Source organism: Macrobrachium nipponense, chromosome 31 (genome assembly GCF_015104395.2).
Source record: "Macrobrachium nipponense isolate FS-2020 chromosome 31, ASM1510439v2, whole genome shotgun sequence".
NCBI classification, from domain to species: Eukaryota; Metazoa; Arthropoda; class Malacostraca; order Decapoda; family Palaemonidae; genus Macrobrachium; species Macrobrachium nipponense.
Window position 1 is genome coordinate 55,137,771 of NC_061093.1, and position 24,393 is coordinate 55,162,163.

Sequence of the window (24,393 nt, forward strand, 5' to 3'; positions counted from 1 at the left end):
ACATTATGCCGGCACAGGCATTGTTATTAAACGGTGTACGGAGTTGTAGTTGTTGAGTTGTTGAAAGAGGGATAGGAAGATCGACTGATGTGGACCTCTGGACTCCTCAGACCAAAAAGAGACACTGATGTTAATTCAAATTTGAGTCACCATGCAGACACCTGTTAGTTCTTTTTTTAACTTGCTTTTTTTCTTGCATGATCTTCACTTCAGGTGGTATTATGTTGTATAGTCTTGGTGCACGATGTACAAATCCTCTCTCTCCTGACTTACAATTTATGCTAGGTTCAAATAGCCTATATGCTTCACTTGCATATCTGATTCATTTCTTAGGTATGTTGGTTCACCATATTTTAGTGCTTTAAAGAATGTATATTCTCGTCTTGCTTTTACTAGGAGCCAATGTATTGAGTGTGTGTGTTTTTGTGTGTGTGTGTGTGTGTGTGTGTGTGTGTGCGGACTGATCATCAGGTATCGTTGAGTTGTTCTAATAATAATAAGTTTTTCACGTTCGTGAACTACTACTATTTCTATAAGTTTCGATAAGTACGATAGGTTTCACATTGGTCTATAGAAGTTTGAATTTTCTTTATCGACTTTTTTATAGGCCGTCTTTATACTAGCAAGCTTTTCGCTATCTGGGAAGGATCTGTGCTAAACTCATATTGACAATATCAAAATATAGCTCCCGCAACTGATCAAAGTTTTTTTTGCCTCTTAATAATAAATCAATGGGAAACAGACCGTTTTCACAGTAGGTATTATTTTGCTTTTCTTATATTTTTTCGAAGTCATTCATATTCAATTCGTTTAAATTTAACTTGAATCTGCTATATTTCTTATTGTGATCAACGGGAGGCCTGCGGAATTCGTGTTATAATGAAGAGGCGATGATGTAGTTTTAGAACGTTTCAGGAACCCTTTTTATTTATTTATATTTTGCTAGCTACGGGCGTGTTAATCTCCTTGAGAAACGTTCGCTTTAGAGTTTAGATCAGGCCATGTGAACCTCCTCGGATCAAGCCGATCTTGTGGTGGATTCTGGAACGACCGCCGCACGAGCTTTTCCTCCAGGGCAACGCAACACGCAAGCAGTGAAATACAGTCGGATTCATCAGTCATTCCCAGCACTTTCATCCCATCAGTATATTGCTGGTACACTTTTAAATCCATAATAAATTAAAGATGACATCATTGTACCTGAAGAATAAAGAATGAAATACATTGCTATCTAAATCAAAACATGATGTTATCTTATGGTTGATTAACAGGGAAGAAATTTGTCCTAATTTTCATTGATTTAATGTACCTATATAACACTTTAATGTTAAATGAGAAATATGATATATAGCGTAAATGATGCACCAGAATAAATTTTCATTTTTTATTTATAATTAATAAAGAAATAAAATCCGTCTAAAGTTCCCAGATTGTACGAGTACGTCTTTCATAATTTTCTCTGTGTAGAATATAATATCTGCAAATATTTTCTACTATTATGAAAGGTTTTAATCTTTATTAAATATACCTTGAATATAATTATATTAATGCAACGTGCTTATTAGTGTGAATTGATGTAAATTATAATTCATTTTACATTTCAAAGATGTATGAAGGATGTATCCCAGTCCATTTGGAAAAGTATTGGAACCCGGCAAGTTTCGTTCTTTCAAGCCACCACACGAGGCCAACCACAAAGATGGCTAAGAAAAATAAGCCCAAATCAATGGATAATGAAGATGGAGGAGGCGCTGAAGAGGAAGATCCTGATTTCAGTGATCCTGAAGACTTCGTCGACGAAATAACGGATGAAGGTGAGGGCGAGAGGACGGCGTCAGCGTTAAAAAATTGAGATAAAGAAAGGCAACATTGGGGTTGTGGTTTGACAGCTGGTTATTTTATTTCTTTCGGTTCGTGTGGACCTTTCGCCGAATTTATTAACATGTAATATTCATAGGTGATTGCTTTCATATGTAGGTTATTTTTTCGATTGATGTGGAAGGTTTAGTTAGAGCAGGGTCATCCATGCTTCTTAAAGTGGAACATTTCATTAAGAAAATATTTTACGGCAAAGCTGCCGGATGGCTGTTGGCACCGTAAAACAACATTCAGTCGGTTGCTATGGCATCTGTGTGGCACCCTTGCGCCTTGTTTCCGTCAGAACAACGTTATCGGTTTCCTTATTAGGGAGGTAGTGCCGTCAATGAACCTTTGGCGGTGCACTGTAAAGCCCTTCCCTTCTGCCCCTAGCTGCGCCATTCCGAACTTTCCCTCCCGTAGATTACAACCGAATTTTACTCCTCGTCGGGTATATTTCTTTGTAAATTACAGGTTCCTGTATTATTTGGGTTGCTAATTAAGAATTTACAGTTATTTTTCGGGGCAGACTGGAATTAAGCTGTAATTTATTTAAGAACGTTATCCAACAAGGTAAGGGACCCTTTGGGAATGCGGTGTTTTGGGTGGGGGTAGACCACGGGGTCAGAGTGATTCCTGGTCTCATTATGCCGAGGGTACTGTGTCCTGACCTCGCCCAGGGGCCTTGGTCTACCCTTGACCCCCCCCCCCCCAAGTAAGGTGAATCTTTGAAGACAATGGACTCTGCTTCCTTTTGGAAGTTAGTCTTGTCATTCTGCAACGACTTCATTCTATCCATATGGTCGAATAGTTTTCACGAGGAGCTCTCGAGTTACCTAGTGTTGGTTATTGAGAGGTGACGATGGGGTTTTGGTGCCCCGTGCTTCAATCGTTGAGTTGCCAACATTCACCCTAAGCTGATAGCCTAGGCCACTGGAAGTAAGCTAGCGTGGGCTAGGACATAAGCCTAGGTACTTGGTTGGTTTTCCTACATCAGGCAGTCCCCGGATACCGGTAGGGTTTCCTTTCCCGAGGGGAGGCAATAAGCGAAAACCGCTATTAACCGAAACTCAGGGCGATTTAATGGCGCCAAGCTCATTATGGCTGGGGCAATAAGATGCGATAAATCAAAACTTGGCATGTTTTTGGGGGCCATAAACTGGGGACTGTCTATACTTAATAGCATAGAATTTGCTCATTATGGGGTGCTGTAAGTTAGTTTAAGAAAGTAAGGTTTCGTTAGATCAAGGTAGTATGTCTTGAGAAAGGTTATGTATTCTTCTGCTGTGTTCTAGAGTGCAGGGAATCAGGACAGCATTAAAAAAATTACCATTTCTGTAAGCCCATATGCATGATTTTGCCCCCGTTTTTTTTTTTTTTTTTTTTTTTTTTTTTTTTTTTTTTTTTTTTTTTTTTTTTTTTTTTTTTTTTTTTTTTCCCTGTGTGTGGCTCCTCCTGTATCACCCTCTTTTGCCTTGCCAAGGATGCCAAACTGTGGGTCTGGGCCATAAACAGTCAACATAAGTACTGGTATTATTGTTCCACTCCATCTATAAAAAAGAAAATAGTAGGTTTTGTTCATTATCTGATTTTTTTTTTTTTTTTGTTTTTTTTTTTTTTTCTTCTCTGGTTGGACCTGCAACTGTCTTAGGCAAGTCGTTCTGCTGAAGGACGTAGACCTAAGGAAAAACTGTTCTTGTTAAGTATGCAAACTTGTTAAAGTTTATACAGTGGAGTCGAAATAGACAATCTTGTGGGATAGGGGTTTCTCCCCAACCAAAATCTTAAGTTTCTCATTGATGTCCTCTAAATTCTTTACCTGTAAAAGTAGGGTTAAGTTAGGTTAATGGCTATATATATATACTACTATATATATGTCTTGTAAAGCAGTGGTGGGCCATTATAATGAGGAAAGAAAGAGTCTGCTCTTTTGCATTTTTACCTGGTTAGAAGAGCCCAAGGATAAAAATTGACGGTTTGGAGCCCTTGTTAAATTTGAGTATAGGCATCGTTCCCTTTTCAATTATTAAGATTGGTTCTGGAAATGAGATTGTGCTATGTGTGTATTTTCAAAAAGGATGAGGTGCTGCTTGGTAGGTAAAAGTGACGTTAGGGTTAATGTGCAACAAGCAGTTCCTCATATGAGTAAATGCAGCAACTTTTGAATTAAAAAGGTCAGATCCTTATTTTTTATATATAATTAATATTTTAGTTTCATAGTAATTTGAAATCCAATCATTGACAATTTTGCATTTAAAAAAATGGCGATAGGGTAAACAACCACAAACAATCCATCGTCATCGCGTGGCCAGGCCTTATTCACTCTATATTTAATTGGTGAAACAAGAATACAATTACAACTTTCAGCATACCATTCAAAAGATTTAAGTTTTGTCAACATAATGTGATATATGAAAGCCCCATACGAACTAAAATAAGCATGTGAGCTCTAAGTAAAATATGTTTTCAAGGCAGTTTTGAAATCCAATATGGCGGCAATCGCGTGACTGGCCGTTCTAACCACAGACAATCCACCATCTTTCCCAGCCTTCCCAGCACTCATTTGAACAATGTTAGCATATATATGTTACATTTATTGATCTTACTCAAGATTGCAGTTGTAATCAGCACAATAAAACATTTTACTGCCTATATTAGTGAAAGTATGAAACTTTATTCCCGGGGTCATGGTTTGAACCGAATTCAGTTCTACCTTGTAATCGGTGGTTTTTATCCCTACTGCTATCACAACTGAAACTCCACAGTGCTTTATTTGATTGTAATTATAGACATTTTGGTCTTAATTCACTCCAAATTGCACTTGAACCACGTTGCTGGTCCTGGTTCCTAAGCACTCACTCCACAAACAGTTACGAGCAGCAGACAACTACAGTGTTTATGAGGTGCAAAGCTTTATTCCTTTAATTGTTTACTTTACTCATTTAGTTTAACTTTACTTTGTTACTTCAAAATGTTTTATTTAATTCATGTCTATTATCCCTTTTATGCAACCAAATTAACCTCCAAAATTACAAGTAATTCTAAGCCCTCATTCCACGGTAAAGTAGACTATGGCAGTTGATGTTTTCCTACGTTATTTTACTTACTGAACAAGAAAATATTAATTTGGACGACTGTAATTAACCCCCAGGGGCCAGTACTAAACATGGCGAAATACATTGGACGCCCCAATCCCTGGTGGATGTCGTATCTGTGGTTACGTTCCTTGCAGTCCGTGCGGAACTATTCTTTAGAGTTACCCTGCAAGAAACTTAACCGCGAATACGACATCCACCAGGGATTGGGGCGTCCAATGTATTTCGCCATGTTTAGTACTGTCCCCTGGGGGTTAATTACAGTCGTCCGAATAAATGTTACTTCAAATTCTTGTTCAGTAGGTAAAATAACGTAGGAAAACATCAACTGCCATAGTCTACTTGACCGCGGAATGAGGGCTTAGAATGACCAAATTACAAATATTTCTGATGTACTTATGAGCAGACGATGTGACAAAAAATGACATCGTTGCCAATCTAGTGGAGCTTCACACATACGCCGATGCATTTACAAACTGTTTCCATTAATTCTAGTTGTCATAGTAATGCAGTAATGATGAAATTGCTGTAATATGTATATACGTATAATACAAATGGATACAATAATTTCACTTGATTTCCCCAGTTTTGTGTAAGTCTTATACCCAGTTTGGAGGGTAAACACATACCAAGTGACAGTACTGATAAACAATTGAAGAGCGCAAAACGCCGCAAAGAATGCGATACGTAGTTCCTTTGGATAAGTAGTGGTTGGAAGTCGTGTTTACGATTGTTGGGATGAAAGTGCCCCAGCGTCTATGGGTACAAGTGGTGTACGGATTTAGCACAGGAAATGGGAAGTTTGTTGATGTAAGCGACTCCGCAAACATCAAGATGGCGTCAATCTTCTAAACATTTTTAATTGTAAGTAAAAATTTCAAAAGCGTCATGGGGGTAGTGTGCACTGTGTTGGCCACACTTTTCATTACCCTCTGTTTAAATCTTAAAATATGGCCTTAATTTCTAACTTTGGAGAAAATACTTACTTCGAAAGGAGAATAGAGTTCTTGAGCTCCTGCTATCACCACCAACAACTCATGACTTATGACCATCTCCGGTGTCAGAGGTGTTAAAGTACTTTTTCGAAGGGTGGCCAGGAACGCGGTAGTCGGTGAGTTGGCCAGTTCAGTCGGTTGTTTACCCTAATGGTTAAATACTACTAATCAGTAGTATGAAAACCCAGATGGATGATTGTTTTTTTAAAGCCGCAGAAGCTGAGCGCATAATTGGGAGATGGATGTTGTATTTGTGCTTAGCAGTTATTTGATAAGTTGAGTATGTATGTATGATGATGTATATCTTGTATGTAACATCAACATTTATTAACAAATAGCCAAGAAATTTCATGAAACTTGAGGTTAGATTGTCAAAAAAAAAAAAAAAAAAGTATAGCATAACAAGTTGAAATAGAAATCAGGTGGGGGTCTGGCAATTAAATATTTTCTCACAAATAGCACTGAATAAACAACAAATTCAAAACAATGGGACAAACTAAACTGGCTTTAAAAGGACGGAGGCAAAGCACCTCCTCACTTAAAGGCGGTAAGAAAATAACTAACGGGGTCACGAGTTAAAGAGGGGTATTTGGGTGGCTCCACATGTCTCGTGACCAAGCACAGATGCCAATAGTCCCTTGCGTACTCAATTATTTTAAACTTTACCGGTTTCCAGCTGGCGCTGAGTATTTTTCCTAATGTTAAGACCTCAGGTTTGTAAGTTATGAAAAATCATTGTTAAAAAATTTGTCATTTCAGAGTTGCTTGGTGACTTGCTTCGACAGAAGCCGAAGGAGACGGATGGTGTTGAATCTGTTATTATAGTTGATGGTGTCCCCTCAGTTGGTGCAGAGCGATTGGAGAAACTTAAAAATGTGGTTCGCAAAATCTTTAAAGAGTTTGGTACACTTATCAACGAATATTATCCAACAGGAGAAGATGGCAAGACTAAAGGGTAAGCTATTTTATAGGTTTCTTGTTGATCTTTAAAAAAAAATGGTAACTTTTTTTTATTTTGTGATTCTTCTTACCAGTAGTTGCCCATATTAATACTGTTGTAGCTCTTCCCATCTCTTCACATGTAACCATATCAGGAATTTAACATATTTTCTTTTGTACAGTTATTACATACTTTCAGTCAGCAGTCATTAAGTAAAATGCTGCACTCTTTCTAATGATTATGTCCTACTTGAGTGTTTTTTTTTTTTTTTTTTTTTTTTTTTTTTTTTTTTTTTTATAAATAGCCACAATTTTTTTACCTTGCTCTCATTTGCTATTTACATCAGTTTCTGGTTGTTCTTTACATGCTGTTGATTTGACTCTTACTCCTTCAGGTACATCTATTTGGAGTTTAAAGACAGAGCCTCAGCGGAAGAGGCTGTGAAGCAGAGGAATAACTACAAGTTAGATAAGCAACATACCTTCTTTTGTAACGTTTTCACAGATTTTGACAAATATGAAAATATCACTGATGAATTTGTGCCACCAGTTCCTCAACCGTACAAGGTAACTTTTTTGTGTATTGTCATGGCCTTTGATTATGTTTTGTGCATTATCACATCTTATGATAAATGCATTTTTTTTTATAGAAAAGAATTTCCATGTTGTGACTTTTACAGCTCCATATATAGAAGCAATTTTTTCCATGTTTTGATTTTTACAGCACCTTATATAGAAACAATTGTGTTTTATGTAAATTGATAGTTTTTTTTTTTTTTTTTTTTTTTTCCTAGCATGAAGAATATCAAAATATTTGTTTTTTTACATGGAACTTACCCAGCAGATATATACTTAGCTATAGACTCCGTCGTCCCCGACAGAAATTCGAATTTCGCGGCACACGCTGCAGGTAGGTCAGGTGATCTACCGCCCCTGCCGCTGGGTGGCAGGAATAGGAACGATTACCGTTCTAGAACCAGATTTTCTCTGTCGCGGTAGTGTCAACATACGTTGTTGCTACCTCCTGACTTGATTTTCGTTTTTTCATCGCCATCGACCTTCTGGGCTGTCTTTTGCAGGGAAGTACTGGGTCTTTGGTTTGGCATACGCTTTTTATTAATTTTTTAATGAATTTGGCTTCGAAATTTCGAAAAATATATTACGTGAAACTACCGAATTTTTCGGTAGAAACTTGTATTTTGCAATAAGGGAAATATTGATATTTTTTTTTCACTAATACTTGTATAAGTGTTTAGAACTTGATGAAGGAAATATAAGACTAACTTCCTACTTTAGGAAGTCAGAAAGCATATAACTAGATACGCTTCCTTTAGAAGCTTTAAGAGCTCTCGTACTAACGAGCAGTTAGAGTATTGACAATTCTAGTAGTTGTTGCATCCTCATCACCTTCTTACTCCACAGAATCTACAAATTCATATGTGCAAATTTGAAGATAAATGGATGGAGCTCAAAAGGCGAGCTCTAAAAGGTAAGAAGTGAATATAGTGTTCCCAGTGCAGTGGAGGGTGCGTCTGATCGGCTCCGTAGCGCTTCCAGGCCTAGACCTCTTCCAAACTCCCAGACCCAGTGGAGGAGGAAAGTCGACAGCCGCAGGAAGGTTAGGGAGAACCCCCACCGGTCAGGCGTCCCCACGGCAGGTTCTGTAGAGCGTCCCAGACTGCCAAGGATAGCCATTGATAAGGCATCCTTAAAAAAAAGTGCGTCTCTTCATCTTACATCCGAAAAGACGAAGAATGTATGTTTGGAGCGATGATCTAGCGCGTTCTCTGAAAAACTAAGAGAACACTGAGGCCAGCCGCTGCAGGAAGCCGCGTTCCAGCAAGCTAGCGTGAGCTACGTTCCTATAGCCAGCAGCGAGGCGCGTTCCAGCTAACAGACTAGCGCGAGCCGCGTTCCTACCAACCAAACGCGAGCCGCGTTCTAGAAAATTTTTCTTGCCGCAAGGCGCCTTCAAAGAGACGAAGCGCCAGCCTGGCGCAAATTGCGCCAGAAAACAGACGGCTAGAGCAAGAGGCCTTACAGTAGAGTGGCAATCAGAACGATCCTTCCAATTTGAACGCCTTTATCCGGGCAAGAGGCTCTTTCTAAAAGGGGTCTAGTAGGCGCTCGGAACTGTCAGGGCGCACGGGACCTTCCACGCAAGCGGAACGTTCCAGGAGCGAGTCTCCTTTCTAGCGTGCGGAACATTCCAGCGCGCGCGGAACATTCCAGGCGCTAGGTGCAAGGATCCAGGCACCAGAATATCCTTTCTCTATCTGCCTCGGCAGGGAAAGAATAGGTAGTAGAGTATCTGCTGTGTGAGAATACGATACAGCAAATCATAAGCACATACCGGTAGTTTACTTCTTTGCTGAGCAACTCAGTTACCAGTATCCTTATTCCAGGAATTTCCTAGGAAGGACTACGCTTAAAGGGATTGTTAAGACAACACCTACTTAGCTTCTAGATTTATCGAAGTCTTGTTTCGCATTATAAGAAAACTTCCTTCCTTTGAAGTTCGATAATAATTTTTTATAAGATTCCTTTTATTAAATGGAGTAGCTGGCAACTCTGGAAGAGTAAGGCCAGTCGGCTAACGAGACTGGCTATCGCTAGACACCAACGCAGTCAGTAATTCATGTAGGTGTCGGTCATGAGTGGTCAGGTAAACATATGTCTCTCCTGCGGGATGGAATGAATAACCGTGTCTCTCCCCTACAATCGTGGTTTTAGCCTCTGATTGAGGGGATAGTTAAGCAAACATAAATAAAATATTGTCTGCCTTTTGCTAAGAAGCTTTCAATAAGAAAGATATTGCAACATTTCAATGCTGTTTACCGTAGGTAACATTTTTAAAAGATTCTAACGCAGCGGAACTCTATATTGTATAATGCTCTCATGCTTACGAAAGCATGGCTTATTAGAGTACATGCTTAGTGAGAAGATGAATGTAGTAGAGAATTCACTTTAAGACTACGGTATGGTCAAGTCTTATGCACATACCGAGGTTAACTACAGAATTCCTAGTATCCTTACAAAGGTTTCCTAGATTAATGCTGTTTACCACAATGTGACAGTATTATAAAGGATTCTAATACGGCAGCGCGCGATATATATAATTCTCTCATCCTTTCGAGAAACGCACACAACCTTTTTAAATTCGGATATTGCTCAAGAGAAGTTGGGCGAGTCGGATGGGAAACATTCTCTTAGTGGCAGAAGTTGTTTCCCTGAAATGGACTATACTACGTATATAAAAGTTTTTTTTCCCACTAAGAACGGAATTAACATGTGAAGGATGTCGGGTACCATAAAGGCATAGATGTTATGGCACATAACCTAAAAAGAACTAGAAGGAAGCGCCAGCCTGGCGCAAATTGCGCCAGAAGCGCCTGCCGCGCCAGAAGCACCATCCAAGATATTTTCTCGTTTGTTCCGATACGTAATACAAACCCTCGGTCCTTTAACAATAGGAAGGTAACTAGCGGCAGCTGGGACGGTCGTAAGCTTCGAACAAGGGGAGAACGGTAGTTAACTGCTTGTCCGATCGTGCGCGCGCCCGCGCGCCCGAGAGGTGAAGAATCACTTTGCTTTCGGCCGCGGGTGAAGGACGTGTTCGTCATCGCTCTCTGCCCGCTTCATCGTCGTATGCTTTGTTTGTTTATATTGTGTTTTCTACTAATGGTTGGTTTGACTTGAAAATGAAACTGTAAGTACACTGTTTTCATTTTCATTACTTAATTATGAATCAACATGGAGCTATCGCCGTAGAGACGGCGATTTCCGCTCTTTTCATGAATTGAACCCTTGAATTATGTCTCGGTGCCGAGGGCGGGCGCACTCGCGCCGAGTCATGTATTTTGGGCGAAAGTGTGTAATTGAAAGATGTAAGTACTCTTTTTCATTATATTTTTGCCCTGTGCGTTCGTTGCCGAGAGCTTGATTGCGCTCGGCAAGAGCCTCTTATTTTGTATGAATAGAATGCAATGAAAGTGGATTCGCAATGCAGTTTTCTTTTCATTTTCTTTTATTAATTGCATCAAATTTAATTTTGGATCAATTTCCGCTCTTACCCGGGAATTAATCCTTACGATTTATTGCTGTGAAAGTGAAAATAGCAATCAAGTTTCCGCTCTTACCGGGAATTAATTTTTCCCTCTTTAAGTTCTATGAAGTGAATCGCAAGTGCAGTATTCTGTTTCATTTTCATATTACTTTTCACTGCTGTGCGGGGGTAGGGAAGCGAAGTCTGCAGGAAGTCGTCGGAAAGCTCTCCCGCGACTCCCTGGTATCCGATTCTTCGTCTTCTTTCCTGCCCCCGCGCTCAGCTTCCTCGTATTTTGTTTTTGGGGTCTTCCTTCCGTTCGGGTGGGGCATGTCTCCCCCCCCGTGCGTGAGGGAACCCCTCTTACTAATCTGTCTGTGCTATCCGCAGGTGCTACAGCCGTGGGAGACGACCTTGGACAGTATGGACCACTGCGGCTGCAGGGCGTGCCTAGCAATCCACGATCTGCTGCAGAGTCTAGCGAGGTCTGGGGCAGGTGACCTTCTTGGAGTGGTCTCCACTACAACCTTCACGGCCGCTTATGCTGCTTCCCCCCGCTGGTCTACACTCCCCATGCTGTGTCGGTGACGCCGTCTGCCGCTTCTAGGGCCGGTCGCCGCCGTACCGAGGAGGGGTATGCCGCCGCCGCCTGTGTTTTCTTCGTGTTGCCTGCCCCAGACTTCCGCTGTTCCAGCAGCTCGCCCCTGGACCGGCCGCCAGTACCACGCTGGCTGCCGATGATTCTACGAGGCGATGGCTGGGCCTGCCGTACCTGTCGCTGATGTGGTTCCCGCTACTGGCTTGGCTGTCCCTTCTGTGTTTACCGCTGCCGCTGTTCCTGCCGCTCCTGAGCTGGTTGCTGTTCCTGTCGCTCCTGGTTCCTGCGCCTGTCCATGCTGGTCCTGCCCATGGTGTGTCTTCCCCAGTCCCAGGTCCTTCCGGACAGGTGCAGTCGGGCCGTGTTGCTTCGCAATAGGCCCGACTCCGGCCTGGATGGAGGACCTGACGACTGTCCTGCGTGAGCTGACGAAGAAGAGGAAGGTGTCATCTTCGTCTGTTGCTGCCTCTCCCCTTCCCCTTCGACTTCTAAGGCCCATAAGCCGAAGAAGAAGAAGGCTGCCTCCCCCCCCTAAGAAGTCTCCTTCGGGAACTTCTAAGGGCCCGTCCCACCTCGGTGGGACGGGGGGGTCCTTCTGCTGGTCCTCCTGCTCCTTCGGGAGCGGGGCCCGTCTCCCCTTCCGTAAGGAAGAGATAGACGGGACCAGAGGAGTATCGGTTAGCTCTGGTACTTCCTCTCCGCCTGGTGCTAGCGGCGATGCCGCTACGCCAGGTTCCGCTCGGTCTCTCGTTCGCGGGAGATCCCGAGTGGTACGCTCTCTCGGGTAGACCGTGCAGCCAAAGTTTCGGCGCCAGAGTTCGCTCGGCGCCAAGACCACGGCACGGAGCCAGAAGGCTGGCGAGAACCGCTCAGGTGACTCTCGCCAGGCCAGCGGCCGCTCTCGCAGTTGCGACCAGCTGGTAACCGGGTTTTGTTATTCCCCCTAAGAAGACTCCTTCGGGAACTTCGAAGGGCTCGTCACATTCCGGTGTGACGGGGGGTTCTTCTGCTGGTCCTCCTGTTCCTTCGGGAACGGGGTCCCGCGTCTCCCCTTCTGAGAAGAAGAAGAAGACGGGGACCAAGGGTGTGCTGGCTACCGCTGTACACCCTCGCCCTGGTCTTGGCAGCTCTGCTGCTAAGCCAGGTACCGGCTCGGTTTCTCGTCCGCGAGAAGTTCCGAGTGTACGATCTCCTTCGGGTGACCGTGCAGCCAAAGTTAAGACGCCTGAGTTCGCTCAGCGTCATGACCGAGGCACGGAGCAGAAGACTGTCGAGAGCGCTCAGGTGACTCTCGCCAGGCCAGCGGCCGCTCTCGCAGCGACCCAGCCGGTACCTCGGGTGGACGTGACGGTCTCTGACCGGCCACGGTTTAAGGCTGGGAAGAGGTCCCCCAGGTCCCCTCGACCGACGGTTTGACGTGCCGCGAGGACGCTCACCGGTCTCACGGCGAAAGCGAGCTCTGCAGGTCACCTGACCGCCGCTCCCACAGGGACCGGGGGCGAATACGGTGACCCAGAGCAGCTCGTCTGACGCACGGGACCGGGGTCGACGTGCTCAGTCGAGCCGCTCGCCACAGGTGAGCGGCACGGCCAGGCCTGCAGATCGATCCCCACCGCGGGTTGGTGATCGGCTGCAGCCCCCCACCGTACGCTGGTCCTGCCAGCGAGCGGGGGGGGGGAGCGTCAGGTCTGTCTCTCCACTACCTTCAACTTCCTCGGGCTACCACCGGGAAGAGCGAGGTAGCTAGGATGATCGTGAGAGGTGCGGCCGCTCACGATCCCGTCAACGACGCCGCGCACGTGCCACGTATGGTCTTAGGACCAACCAGGACGTAGCGCAAGTGATTGGAGGCGACCGTCAGGGGGAGAGGGTAGCGTCAGTTCTGTCTCTCCGATACCTTCAACTTCTTCGGCATACGCCAGGAAGAGCGAGGTATATAGGAGTTGATCGTTGAGAGATGCGCCGCTCACGATCCCGTCACGACGCCGGCACGGGAGGGGCCAGGTTGGTCTTAGGACCAACCAGGACGTACGCGCAAGTGATTGGAGGCAACCGTCAGGGATCTGTTGCTGGTCCTTCTTCCTGAAGGAGGAGGGTCCTGGGAGCTGCTCTGGTTTGGAGGGACTGGACGGTCCCTACTCCTCAAGACGCTGTAACTTCCGAGATTCAGAGTAACAATTTACCAGGTTATTGCACTGATTCGTCAGCACAAACGACCGGGGGGAAGGATCGCCGCTCCCACCAGCAGAGCCCATGTCTGCTCGAGTCGTTTTTGCTCGTTTTGGGGCCCGAGAGGGAACCCAAAACCGACGGTGGGTATGCCGCGATCGAGCTTGCCGATTCTGTCGAACCAGAGTCTCTCGTCTCCGGACAAGAAGGCTCTCTCAGTTCTGGCCGGTCGATCAAGCTACTTCCACCTCCTCTACTGCGACAGCGGCGTTTCTACGTGTCTTCGACACAGTATTTAAATACTCCTTCGGTCCTCCTGAGAGGTTTCGACCTCGACGAGGACTGGATTGAGTCGGAGGACGGGTATCGGCTCTCTCCTGTCAGGTGTCGATCAGCCCCACCCAGACGACGTTCACAGTGGCGGCAGACCCTTACCTACAGTGAGGAGTTCGTAACCCTCCTCGGGGAGGGAAAACGTTTTCTCTGACGATACGTTTTCCCAGACTCTGAGAGGCCATCGCCGCAAGGCGATGGCTGCTCCTACTCTTCTCCAACTGCTAGTTCCACTGGGAAGGCGAGCGAGTATCCAATTCCTCCCCCATTCCCTCTCTCCTTACGGCTACGAGGAAAGGGGAAGGATCCTACAGAGATTTCTCTGTAGGATCCCACGTTGGGGACTGCGCTACCAGGGGGGACCTTCGGTTCCTACCTGACGTAAGCCGGTCGTTGAGGAGGGATCCTGCCCCATTCTCGATTTCTACGGGAATCGAGAGGACCACCAGCCGATATCGTTTGACGAAGTCGGTGGGGTTTTCGCAGACTGCTTAGAATTCTACGGAATTTCTAGCGCATTCAGTGTGTTAGAGTTTCTTACGATCTCCAAACACTAGGCGAGACCACGGTCCAAAGTGAGCGAGACGAGAATCCCCGATATGTTACACGATAATCGGGAACCTCGCCTATGCTCGAATTCCTGGAATTTCTAGCATTAGGAAGAAGACTGCTGCTGAAAGAAGACTATCTCACAGTAGGTCGACCAACCTGGAATAGAGAAGAACGGACGGAATATCAGTTTGGCTGGAACTATCGTCTTAGTATTCTGTTCACCATTGAAGCTTTCCTTCGAGGAAGACTTCTCCTTCACTCTCTTTAATAAAGAACGAAGTGGTCGATCTCCAATCCTTATTTTGTTTTCTTGAAGGAAAGAATTTAGGATGGCGATCGTTGTTCAGAATCCTACAAATATACTACGTATTTAATTAACCTCGCGACATGATTCTGCTAAGCAGTTGAATGGTCCGAGGGGTAGGCGCATATCCTGGTTATTCTACGGATTGCGACTTAGACGAAAAGTATTCTAATTGAACTGCAACCCGGGTTTGCCTGCAACTCCCAGGAGTTTCCAGTTTTCAATTTATATACTTATGGTGTTGTCACAACAACACCATTTAAGCTTTTATATTTACCGAAATTCGTTTCGCTTATAATAATTGCTCGAGCATATCTTTTTATGCTCGGTGGTTTCTAGCCGAACGCATTCCTTCGTGGAAAGGATTACTTGGCAACTCAGGATGACGAGTCAGCGACAGCTACTGCGTATTGAATTGCCCGAGGCATTTCAGTATCAGCTGCCGCTTTGAGATAGACGGTGTTTATGTCTTTCTCACCTGCTTTGATTGAATAACAACCGTATCTCTGCCCAACAATCACGGACTTAAGTCTCTGATTAACGGGGATTCTCGCATACATGAATGACCATCTACTGCTGAGAAACGCTAGTATTCATCGTCTTCGTATTGCGAGAATTTTAAACAGAGATATCTATTCGACTCTCATCTTTCTGTTTACCGCACGGTAAAAGAATTCTGTAATAGTCTCTGCTGCATCGTATCCCGATAATGCGAATGATTTTTGCGGAATCTGAGTTGTCCTCAAAATATCTTGTATTCGGAGGTGTACAATTGTTCATTGTTCACCCCGGATTAGCAGATGTATTGAAAGACATCGCCTACTCCCACACCTGCCAGCTCTACTTCCAAACGTTCAGCCCATGAGAAGCAGTTCTTCAAGCGGCTCTCCCCTGTGTTTCATTACTGAAGAACGCCCCGCTTTCATTGCACAAACGGACAGCAATGAAATGGCGGTTAGCGTTTTCAGTCATTTGTAAGCACAGGTTTAGAATCTTGAGATTCCTTCTCTCGATTCAGCTGGAAGACGTAGGTTGCATTCATTGCCTACCTTCGTCTTCAACATCACATAGTGTTGTTTCTTCCTTAAGCTGAGATTCAACGTCTATGAGATTTTCTTGCCATCAGGGACCTCGGTCTTTTGAAGGCAATTGACTTTCGCCTTTTGAGCTTATGCATTAAGAGAATCATCGCCGCGCCGTCCGGCATCGGTGACTAACAAATATTTATTTGTTTGGTCTCTCAGCATAACTCTTAAAGGGCGAAGGTCACGTGCTTACCCGGATGCTTGGACAACTTGCCTCTACTGATTCCGAACCAGTCAGTCGGCAGCTGTCAGAGCGCCCGAGTCAGTTACGAACTATGCTGTGGACTTAGTTCGGTTGTTCCAGAGCAATCATTACTTCGTCTTAAATAGCTTTGTCAGTATAAGTACTGTACATAAACCAAAGTCGAGAAGAGGATAGGTCATCGACTATTTCCCTTTCTTTTCGTCTTAGTAACTGCATGACTTCTCTTGAGAAGTCAAGCACAAAGGGATGGGATTTGTGACGCTCGCGATTTTCGTACCGATCTTCGTAGCGAAGACTCAGAACCCTTCGGTAACTGACGATTGGTTCGAGTCCTTCACAAATACCCTCCCTAATGGACGTCACCCGCCGGCCTCCGATACGAAAGGCTATGCTGCTTTGTTCCTGTGAAGGTGCGACGGAGCTGTCTGAAGAAAAACTCGACACCCCAGAATGAGTGCGGACGCCTCTTCATCATTCTCTCGCGTTCCGCAAGAACTTCTCCGTGGCGCAGGTAAATGAAGGCAGGCGCCTGGTCCAACCGGACCGCATGCACCTCCTTCTACCTTCAGGATATTGCCCACAGTTCCTTGGATCTTTTTCCTTGGGAACCGTGGTGGTTGCTCAAACACGTTGTGTAGGTTTAACCAGACCTCGCAGGCTGAACCAGCATCGAGTCTGGTGTGACCGTAAGAATGGATGAGGAATGATGAGTGTGACTGGCTCCTCTTCCCATCTTTTTCTTCCCTCTACCTTGGGTAGAGGGACACGGTCGTCACCTGCTGGTAAGGACGAGATGCAGGTGAGCTACTCCAATAGAGCACCATCCTATCCCTTTCAGTAGGATAGGAGTAGAATATCCACCACCTCCTCCAACAAGGGGGAGGAGTGGATGCCAAATTGAGACAAACCCATCATTTTTTATGATTGTCCCCTCTTGCAAACAGGAACAAGTTCTTGCTTGCTGGTACGAAGAGATACGACTTGCCTCTCTCTTAGTACTTGGCCCAGAGGTCTGACCCCATTGATCCTGCGGTTCCACACCCCCGATCAATCGGACAGAGGTTTGGTTGGATCCCCCCTTGCTCTTACGACCAGGGAGGCACTCCAGGGTTGGACGAACACCAGTCCTGTTCACCAAAAAGACTCAGATTCCTCCCACCAAGAAGTGAGTCTTCCTATTGTTAATGACCGAGGGTTTGTATTACGTAATCGGAACAAATGACAATTTTTGTCGAAACTGCATTTTTCCTAACTATACAAACCTGAGGTCCTTTACATATATCCCACCTCATGCCACCCCTCACTCTGCAACTTTTTGTTGGCATGGGCCTAAAAGCAAAAGTGATTCTTCACCTCTCGGCGCGCAGGGGCGCGCGCACGATCTCGGGACAAGCAGTTAACTACCGTTCTCCCCTCCTTGTTTCGAAGCTTACGACCCGTCCAGCTTCCGCTAGTTACCTTCCTATTTGTTAAAGGACCTCAGGTTTGTATAGTTAGGAAAAATGCAATTTCGACAATTGTCATTTTAAGCGAGTTATTAACCTAGAGGCCAGTAGCCTCTCGGACAGCAGGCTCGGTAACGGCAAGATTCGTTCCTGATTTCGTTACCCATTTAATCGAAAAGGGGTCGCTTACAAGGAATGATGAAATGATTTATTTTTAATCACTTAGGCCAATTTTCCACGACACTCATATCGCAAAGAGCATCGAGAATCTCTTTTTTTCGCCCCTGTTCGCGTTAACAAAAGAGAACCTATTTGGAACAGACACGGAACGTAATCGATCCTTAGAAGTTCGATGCAAAGATTTTGCATGTCCGTGAGAACTTCTCGATCGAAGATAATAACTGTTTTAACGTATGTCTAAACACTTATTGAAAAGTTGTGGGGAGAACCTTGCGGAAAGTCTTCTTCATAGATCTCTTTGTAAGGTAGAAGACGAACAGGCTTCCTTTAGACTGCTTCTTTTTCCTCGAAACCAAGAGAGGTAGAATATAGACATCTTTAAATTTAAAGAAGGGGGAATAAACTTTTAGCCTTTTTTTCCCTAGTTATAAATTCTTAACAGATATTAAGATAACTTGGGCGTCAAAGGAATAGAGGATGTATGCCTCATTTTGGTGGCCATTAGAGAGGTTGGATTTCACGAAGTCCACGTTCTTCTCACAGCATGTTTCGTAAGGCTTTTCCAAGAGTATCTGGATATTCTATCAGAATCTATTATAAAATAGACCTATAAAACCTCTCCACTCTGGGAGGTCTGTCCCGCGTGCAGACTGGACCAGAAGTGGACATGATGCGAGGTTTTTCAAGGTAAATGACAATAGTCATGGCTAAGACATAGAATGCTGCAAGATCGTGCTAGATGGAATGAGGGAAACTGTCCCTCTTCCGATACCTCTGTGAACCACATAGCGAGGTTTTTTTCTTCCCAACTTTCAGAGGGAAGAATCACCTATGTATATATCTGCTATCAAAGACGCAGTAAAAGGCCATACTCTGTCTCTACAAAGGGAATTTAGAGATAACAGAGGATTAAGATCTTCGGGATCTTATACGATACCGCAATACGACAAGAGTAGGGATATCATGTCTTCGAATGGATTTTTTTTTTTTGTGGCACGATTCCGTGTTCCGACAAAATGGAACTGCTTTCTCGCACTTCAAACTTCTTTGAGGAAGTTTATGAAGGAATTCTTTTTTGGTTTTCTCTTAGCCCTAAACGACCAAAGAAGACAAGTGAATTTTTTGTGCATTGGAATCTCGCATCAGGATTCAATGGAGACTCGGCAATGGGGTTCTTGCCAGCATATTGTATGTCTGGCAAAAGAAATAATCCTCTCTTCCTGACGCAACGCTTTCAGATAGAAGTTTAGTTTGCCAGGCAGGGTACTTACATTTTCATCTACAGAAGAAGAGATGGTTTTAAACGTTTGCCTACAGAGTCTTCGGGGTGCGATGAGGGCTCAAAATGCTTCCCAGAAGGTATTCAAAAGATACAATAAGAGCTAGAAATCAAGGTTCCGCCCAATTTCAGCTCAGAGTCTCCTTCGACTTCCCAGACTCCTCCCTCCCTTCCTTCGGGCAAGGTAGGGAAGATTCTGCAACGAGGAACCTCATCAACATGTAAAAGAAGAGATCTCGTTTAGCAAAAGAAGTGTTCACGGGAAGGATCCTCCTCGAGAAGGACTCTTCTCTCGTATTGTTTAGATATCCTGTCGTCTACTGGGTGTAGCTGACTAAAATCACCTCCCCTTGCCGGAGGGGCCAAAAGCTCAAACGGGAAGAATTTCTTCCACCCTTTCTCCAGTCTCCTGATAAAACTATGTGGTTGTTCAGGACTCTCGGACAATGTAGCGCCAGCCAAGCGCCCAAATGCCAATACAGGCGAAAAAACGCCAGAGGCGGACAAGTTCCAAGGAACTCTGTCATGGTCGGGTATACTGAGAAGGAGCGGGCCTCCAACCTGGCGAAATGCACCAGAGGCGAAACAAATCGGACAGATATAAGAGTGTCCGATGTGGACATTGCCAGACAGCCTAGAGACTCTTCCAAGCTCGAAGCTCCAGCAAGTGTGGAGGAGCCAAGCCAGCTCGAGGCGCCAGCCAGGCGCGAGGCGCCAGCCAGGCTCTAGGAGCCAGCCAGGCTCTAGGAGCCAACCAGGCTCTAGGAGCCAGCCAGCTCTAGAAGCCAGCCCCAGGTGCCAGGCTCCTTCAAGGCTAGGCTCCAGTCAGGATTGAGGGATCCATCCAGACGCAAGGCTCCTTCCAGTAAAGAGAAAACCTTAAAGCTCTGTCATGTAAGAGGCTAGTCCCCATTGATATGTACAGGTAAGGCTCTGCCATGGTAAGTGGGTCAGCCCCCCATTGGCACGATCCGAGAAGGCTCTGTCCGTGTAAGCGGCTAGCCCCCATTGACATGATCCAAGAAGGGTTTGTCAGTCATAGGTCCCTACCCTCCCCTGAAAACTCTTGAGGCATGCGACTCATAGACAGTAATCATGAGTCTTCTGCCAGGCTCCAGGTGCCTTCCAGGCGCAAGGCACCAGCCAGACGCAATGCTCCACCGCCCTGCGAGGCGCTAGCCAGAAGGAGGAGCCAATCAGGCAACCAGCCAGGCGCGCGCCAGAGGCGCCAAGCTAGGCGCAAGGCGCCATCTAGGCGCGAGGCTCCAGCCAGGCTCTAGGCGCCATTCAGGGCGCAAGGCTCCAGCCAGGCGCGAGGCTCTAGACAGGCTCTAGGCGCCTGCCAGGCACGAAGCGCTAGCCAGGCTCCAGGCTTCACCCAGAAGAGATCTATATCAAAGAAGCCCTGGCCTTCTTTGAGACATTGTGATCTCCTAAAGCACTTGATAAGTGCATTGATGATTCCTTCAAAACAGCTGAGAATTAAAAGTGCATGAAGTGCGAGCTTTTTTTCCGAATTCTTGTTCTTTCCCTCCCTAACAATATGTCATAAGGACATATTAGCTGTCACATACGGGAGATGCAACTCTGTGTTGACTTCCCATTATCCGAAGGATGTCAAGATAACCTTCGAGGGATCCTTCTCTCTTGGTTGATACGTGTCTGCGGATACATTGCTGGGATAGGGAGCAGATACTGATCCTTAACTAGTGAGTTAATTTTATTTAACGTCGTGTTTTTTTCTTTGGGTGTTTGAAAGAGTTTTTTGTAGTAACTCTTTTTCAACTAAGCACTAACCCTCGTGTTAGGATCAGGTGATCGGGATCGGTGTTGTGCTCCTTAATTATGCCCACTATGCCTAGGCATATTGTCATGTAGAGGCTCTGTCGAGTAAATGGATAAGACCCATCGACAGACCCACAAGAACTCTTAGCCATAGGTCCACATCCTCGCTGAGGCTCTTGAGGCGAAGCAGATTCCTAGGCATTAGCCATGGAGGTCTTCCGCCCTGATCAAGTAGGAACCAAGGTTTTTATTTATTTATTACTACAACGTATGTTGTTTTACCACCTGTCTATTCAGTAAAATAGTTGTCCTCTTTCCCACCACCAGGGTGTCAATCAGCTAAGTATATATCTGCTGGGTAAGTTCCATGTACAAAAATGATATTGTTAAGATAAATAAAGTTTTTGTACATACTTACCTGGCAGATATATAACGATTGTGGCCCACTTCCAAACTCCCCTCAGGAGACAGGTGGAAGAGAAAATCTGGTTCTAGAACGGTAATCGTTCCTATTCCTGCCACCCAGCGGCAGGGGCGGTAGATCAACCCTGACCTACCTGCAGCGTGTTCCGCGAAATTCGAATTTCTGTCGGGGCCGACGGAGTCTATAGCTAAGTATATATCTGCCAGGTTAAGGTATGTACAAAACTTTATTGTATCTTAACAATATCATTTTTCCCACAGGATCACGGTAACCTGCACTACTACTTGCTAGAAGAGAACTGCTTTGATATGTTTTCTGTTCTTTATGATGAGGGACTTAAAACTGCCATATATCTTAATTCCATCCCCGAAGCTCAAGAAGTGATAAACGTGAGTATGTTTAAAGTTGTTTAATTTGTTTTTGGTTTTTAAATGTTGGCGAGTTTTTATGACCAAGCCACTGAGCGTAGGCCAGGAATGACATTTCCATGCACGGATTATAGACTACACAAAAGTTCACACGGCACCTACTGCAAGTCGAATGGGATCTGTAACAGAAGCAGCCAAATACCCTGGAATATGGAAATCCCTGAATTCCTGGGCACATACATTGCTGGGGCTTGGAACTCTTGGAGGAATCCATGATAATAGTTGTGTACAAAAAAAAAAGAAGAAAAAAAAATTATTATACAGTAGTGTGTCACTTCATATTCTCAGAGGGTTTGAAAATGGATGACTACTATAATCATCTTCAGAAGCTCAAAAAGGGTCAAGTTATCTGGTTTAACTGAGACAGTAGGTATTTTTTAGTATCAAAAGTCTAATAATTAATCTTTATACCATAGCCCATTTTGTTTAGGTTTTTTTAGTTTTTTAGGTTATGAAATCAATTGTCAATAACATATTGGTCTTCATACAATACTCTTTGGGGAATTATACACTTTTAAAATAGCTTGCTGCACGTTACTGAGTGATAAGCTATTGGAATGGGATTCACAAAAAAGTCATTATTACATGTCATGATTTTCATGGGAACAGGAACTTTAGTGGAAATTTTATGCTTGTGGTTTATTAAGTGTATAAAACCAGAACTGTTGTGTATTTGATTTTTTTATTATACTAGTTTAATTTGTTTCATAGGTCAAGCCAGCTGAGTAAGACTTTTGATAAAGTTGTGTGTCTAAAGTAGTAGTAATGTACAAAAAATTTTTGTTTGTGCAAGGTATTAGTTGAAATTATTAAATTTATCTTACAGAGGTGGAGACAGTCTTATGTCCGTTGGTCACCTCGGGGGCACTTACCTTTGCCACTTTCCATGTCAAGGCATAGCCTTGTGGGGGAGGGTGAGAAATTCAAGCAACTAAAGAAGTTTAGTCATCCTGGAGTTCGTTCATTATTTTTTCACCATGTGAGTAAGTAAGGATATTTATATTGTATGGTTTAAAAAAATGGCACCCAAGTGGCAGTTTATTCTCCATGATTAAGCCCTGCCCGCTTTAATTTGCCTTTCGTATTTTCTTTGTGCTTGGGCTAGAAAAGCATTAAAATTGCTTGTTTTTGCATTGTACTTTTATTGAAAAAATACACAGTTTAATGTTAAAATCACTAAACCTGGAGGGGAATCATAGTTGTTAGTGCATTGCCCTGGACAGGATTGAAACCTGGACTTTCACATACGTACTTACGGAGTAATTTACAAGCTAATTTGTTTCCGACACGGCATACGAACCTTCGGTCCTTTTACAATAGGAAGGTACTAGCGGCAGCTGGATAGGTCGTAAGCTTTTCGAAACAAGGGGTTCGGTAGTTAACTGCTTGTCCGACGACGCGCGCGCAGCGCGACGTAGTAAACAAATCACTTTTTGCTTTCGGCCTGCTGGCGTGTGGACGTGTATCTCGCTCTCTGCCCGCGGTTTATCGTCGTTGCTTTCGCATGGTTGTGTTTTTTCTTTTTCTATTTATCTAGTGAAACTGAATTGTAAGTACAATCTTTCATATTTTATTTCCATTGAATTCAATTGTGGAATTAAAGGATCTTGGTTTTCACCACGCCTCCGATTACCCGAGTTTGTTCCGGGACTGAAGGGCGTAGTTTGCGGGAATTTCATTTTTCCCAGAAATGATCCTCGTATTGTGTATGCTCGGTGCCGAGGGCGGGGAGAGCGCTCGCTCCGAGCGTATATTTTGGTTGGAAAGTGTAGATGAAAATCGTAAGTAAGTGCTCTTTTCATTTATATTTTTTTGACCTGTATGCTCGTTGCCGGAGCGAATGCGCTCGGCACGGAAACTTATTCTGTATGGAAGTGGAATCGCAAGTACAGTAATCTTTTTCATTTTCATATATTTATTTTGATTGTAGCAATACTCATTTTGGATCAGTTTCCGAGCTTACCCGGAAATTGGATCTTTTTCCCCTTTTTATTTGAATGAAGTGAAATCGCAAGTGCAGTTCGTTTTTTCATTTTCATATTTTATTGAGATGCATTGTTTACTGGGGCTCAAATGTTTCCGCTATTACCGGGAATTGATCCTTCCCCTTTTTATTTGTAATGAAGTGAAATCGCAAGCGTATTTATTCTTTTTCATTTTCATATATATATTTGATTGCATCAATTCATTATGGATCAAGGTTTCCCATAAAAACCTTGATCCATAAAGGTAAGGAATGATCCTTTTTACCCTTGTCGCTCGGTACCGAGGGCGCAAAAAAAAAAAAAAAAAAAATTAGCGCTCGATCCGAGCCCTTATTCATTGTGAAGTGAATCGTAATGCAGATTCTTTTTCATTTTATTCTTTTTTTTGGTTTGTTCAAGTTCCGCTCAGTCAGGGAATTGATCCCTTATGCCCTTGCATTCGGGCCAGACGTGGCATATGCTCTCGGCTCTTATATTATTGTTGGGTACATGGGTGCTGTGCGGGGGGGGTGGGGAACGAAACCCCCCCCGCTCAGCTCCCACAGATGGCCCTTCCCCTTGGGGGGGGGGGGTGGGGGGGGAGGTTATCGGCGTTCCTTACTCCTCGCCCGATCCGTCGAGCGCGGGGGGAGGGCGCCTCGTGCCCGATGTACAATTGTATTCGGGGTCTTCCACTCGTTCGGTAGAGGG

At 44.4% G+C, this 24,393-nt stretch overlaps 1 protein-coding gene across 1 annotated transcript in view; it reads left to right on the forward strand.

Moving 5' to 3' along the window:
- Window positions 1-1,651: 1,651 nt before the first annotated feature.
- The window catches only part of LOC135206980 (eukaryotic translation initiation factor 3 subunit B-like), a 39,165-nt gene continuing 16,423 nt past the window's right edge, over window positions 1,652-24,393 (forward strand). The window contains 7 exon segments of the mRNA XM_064238539.1: window positions 1,652-1,814; window positions 6,707-6,902; window positions 7,282-7,453; window positions 21,551-21,687; window positions 22,547-22,580; window positions 22,582-22,629; window positions 22,632-22,705. Coding sequence (XP_064094609.1) covers window positions 1,700-1,814; window positions 6,707-6,902; window positions 7,282-7,453; window positions 21,551-21,687; window positions 22,547-22,580; window positions 22,582-22,629; window positions 22,632-22,705 — 776 coding nt within the window. The 5' untranslated portion in view covers window positions 1,652-1,699.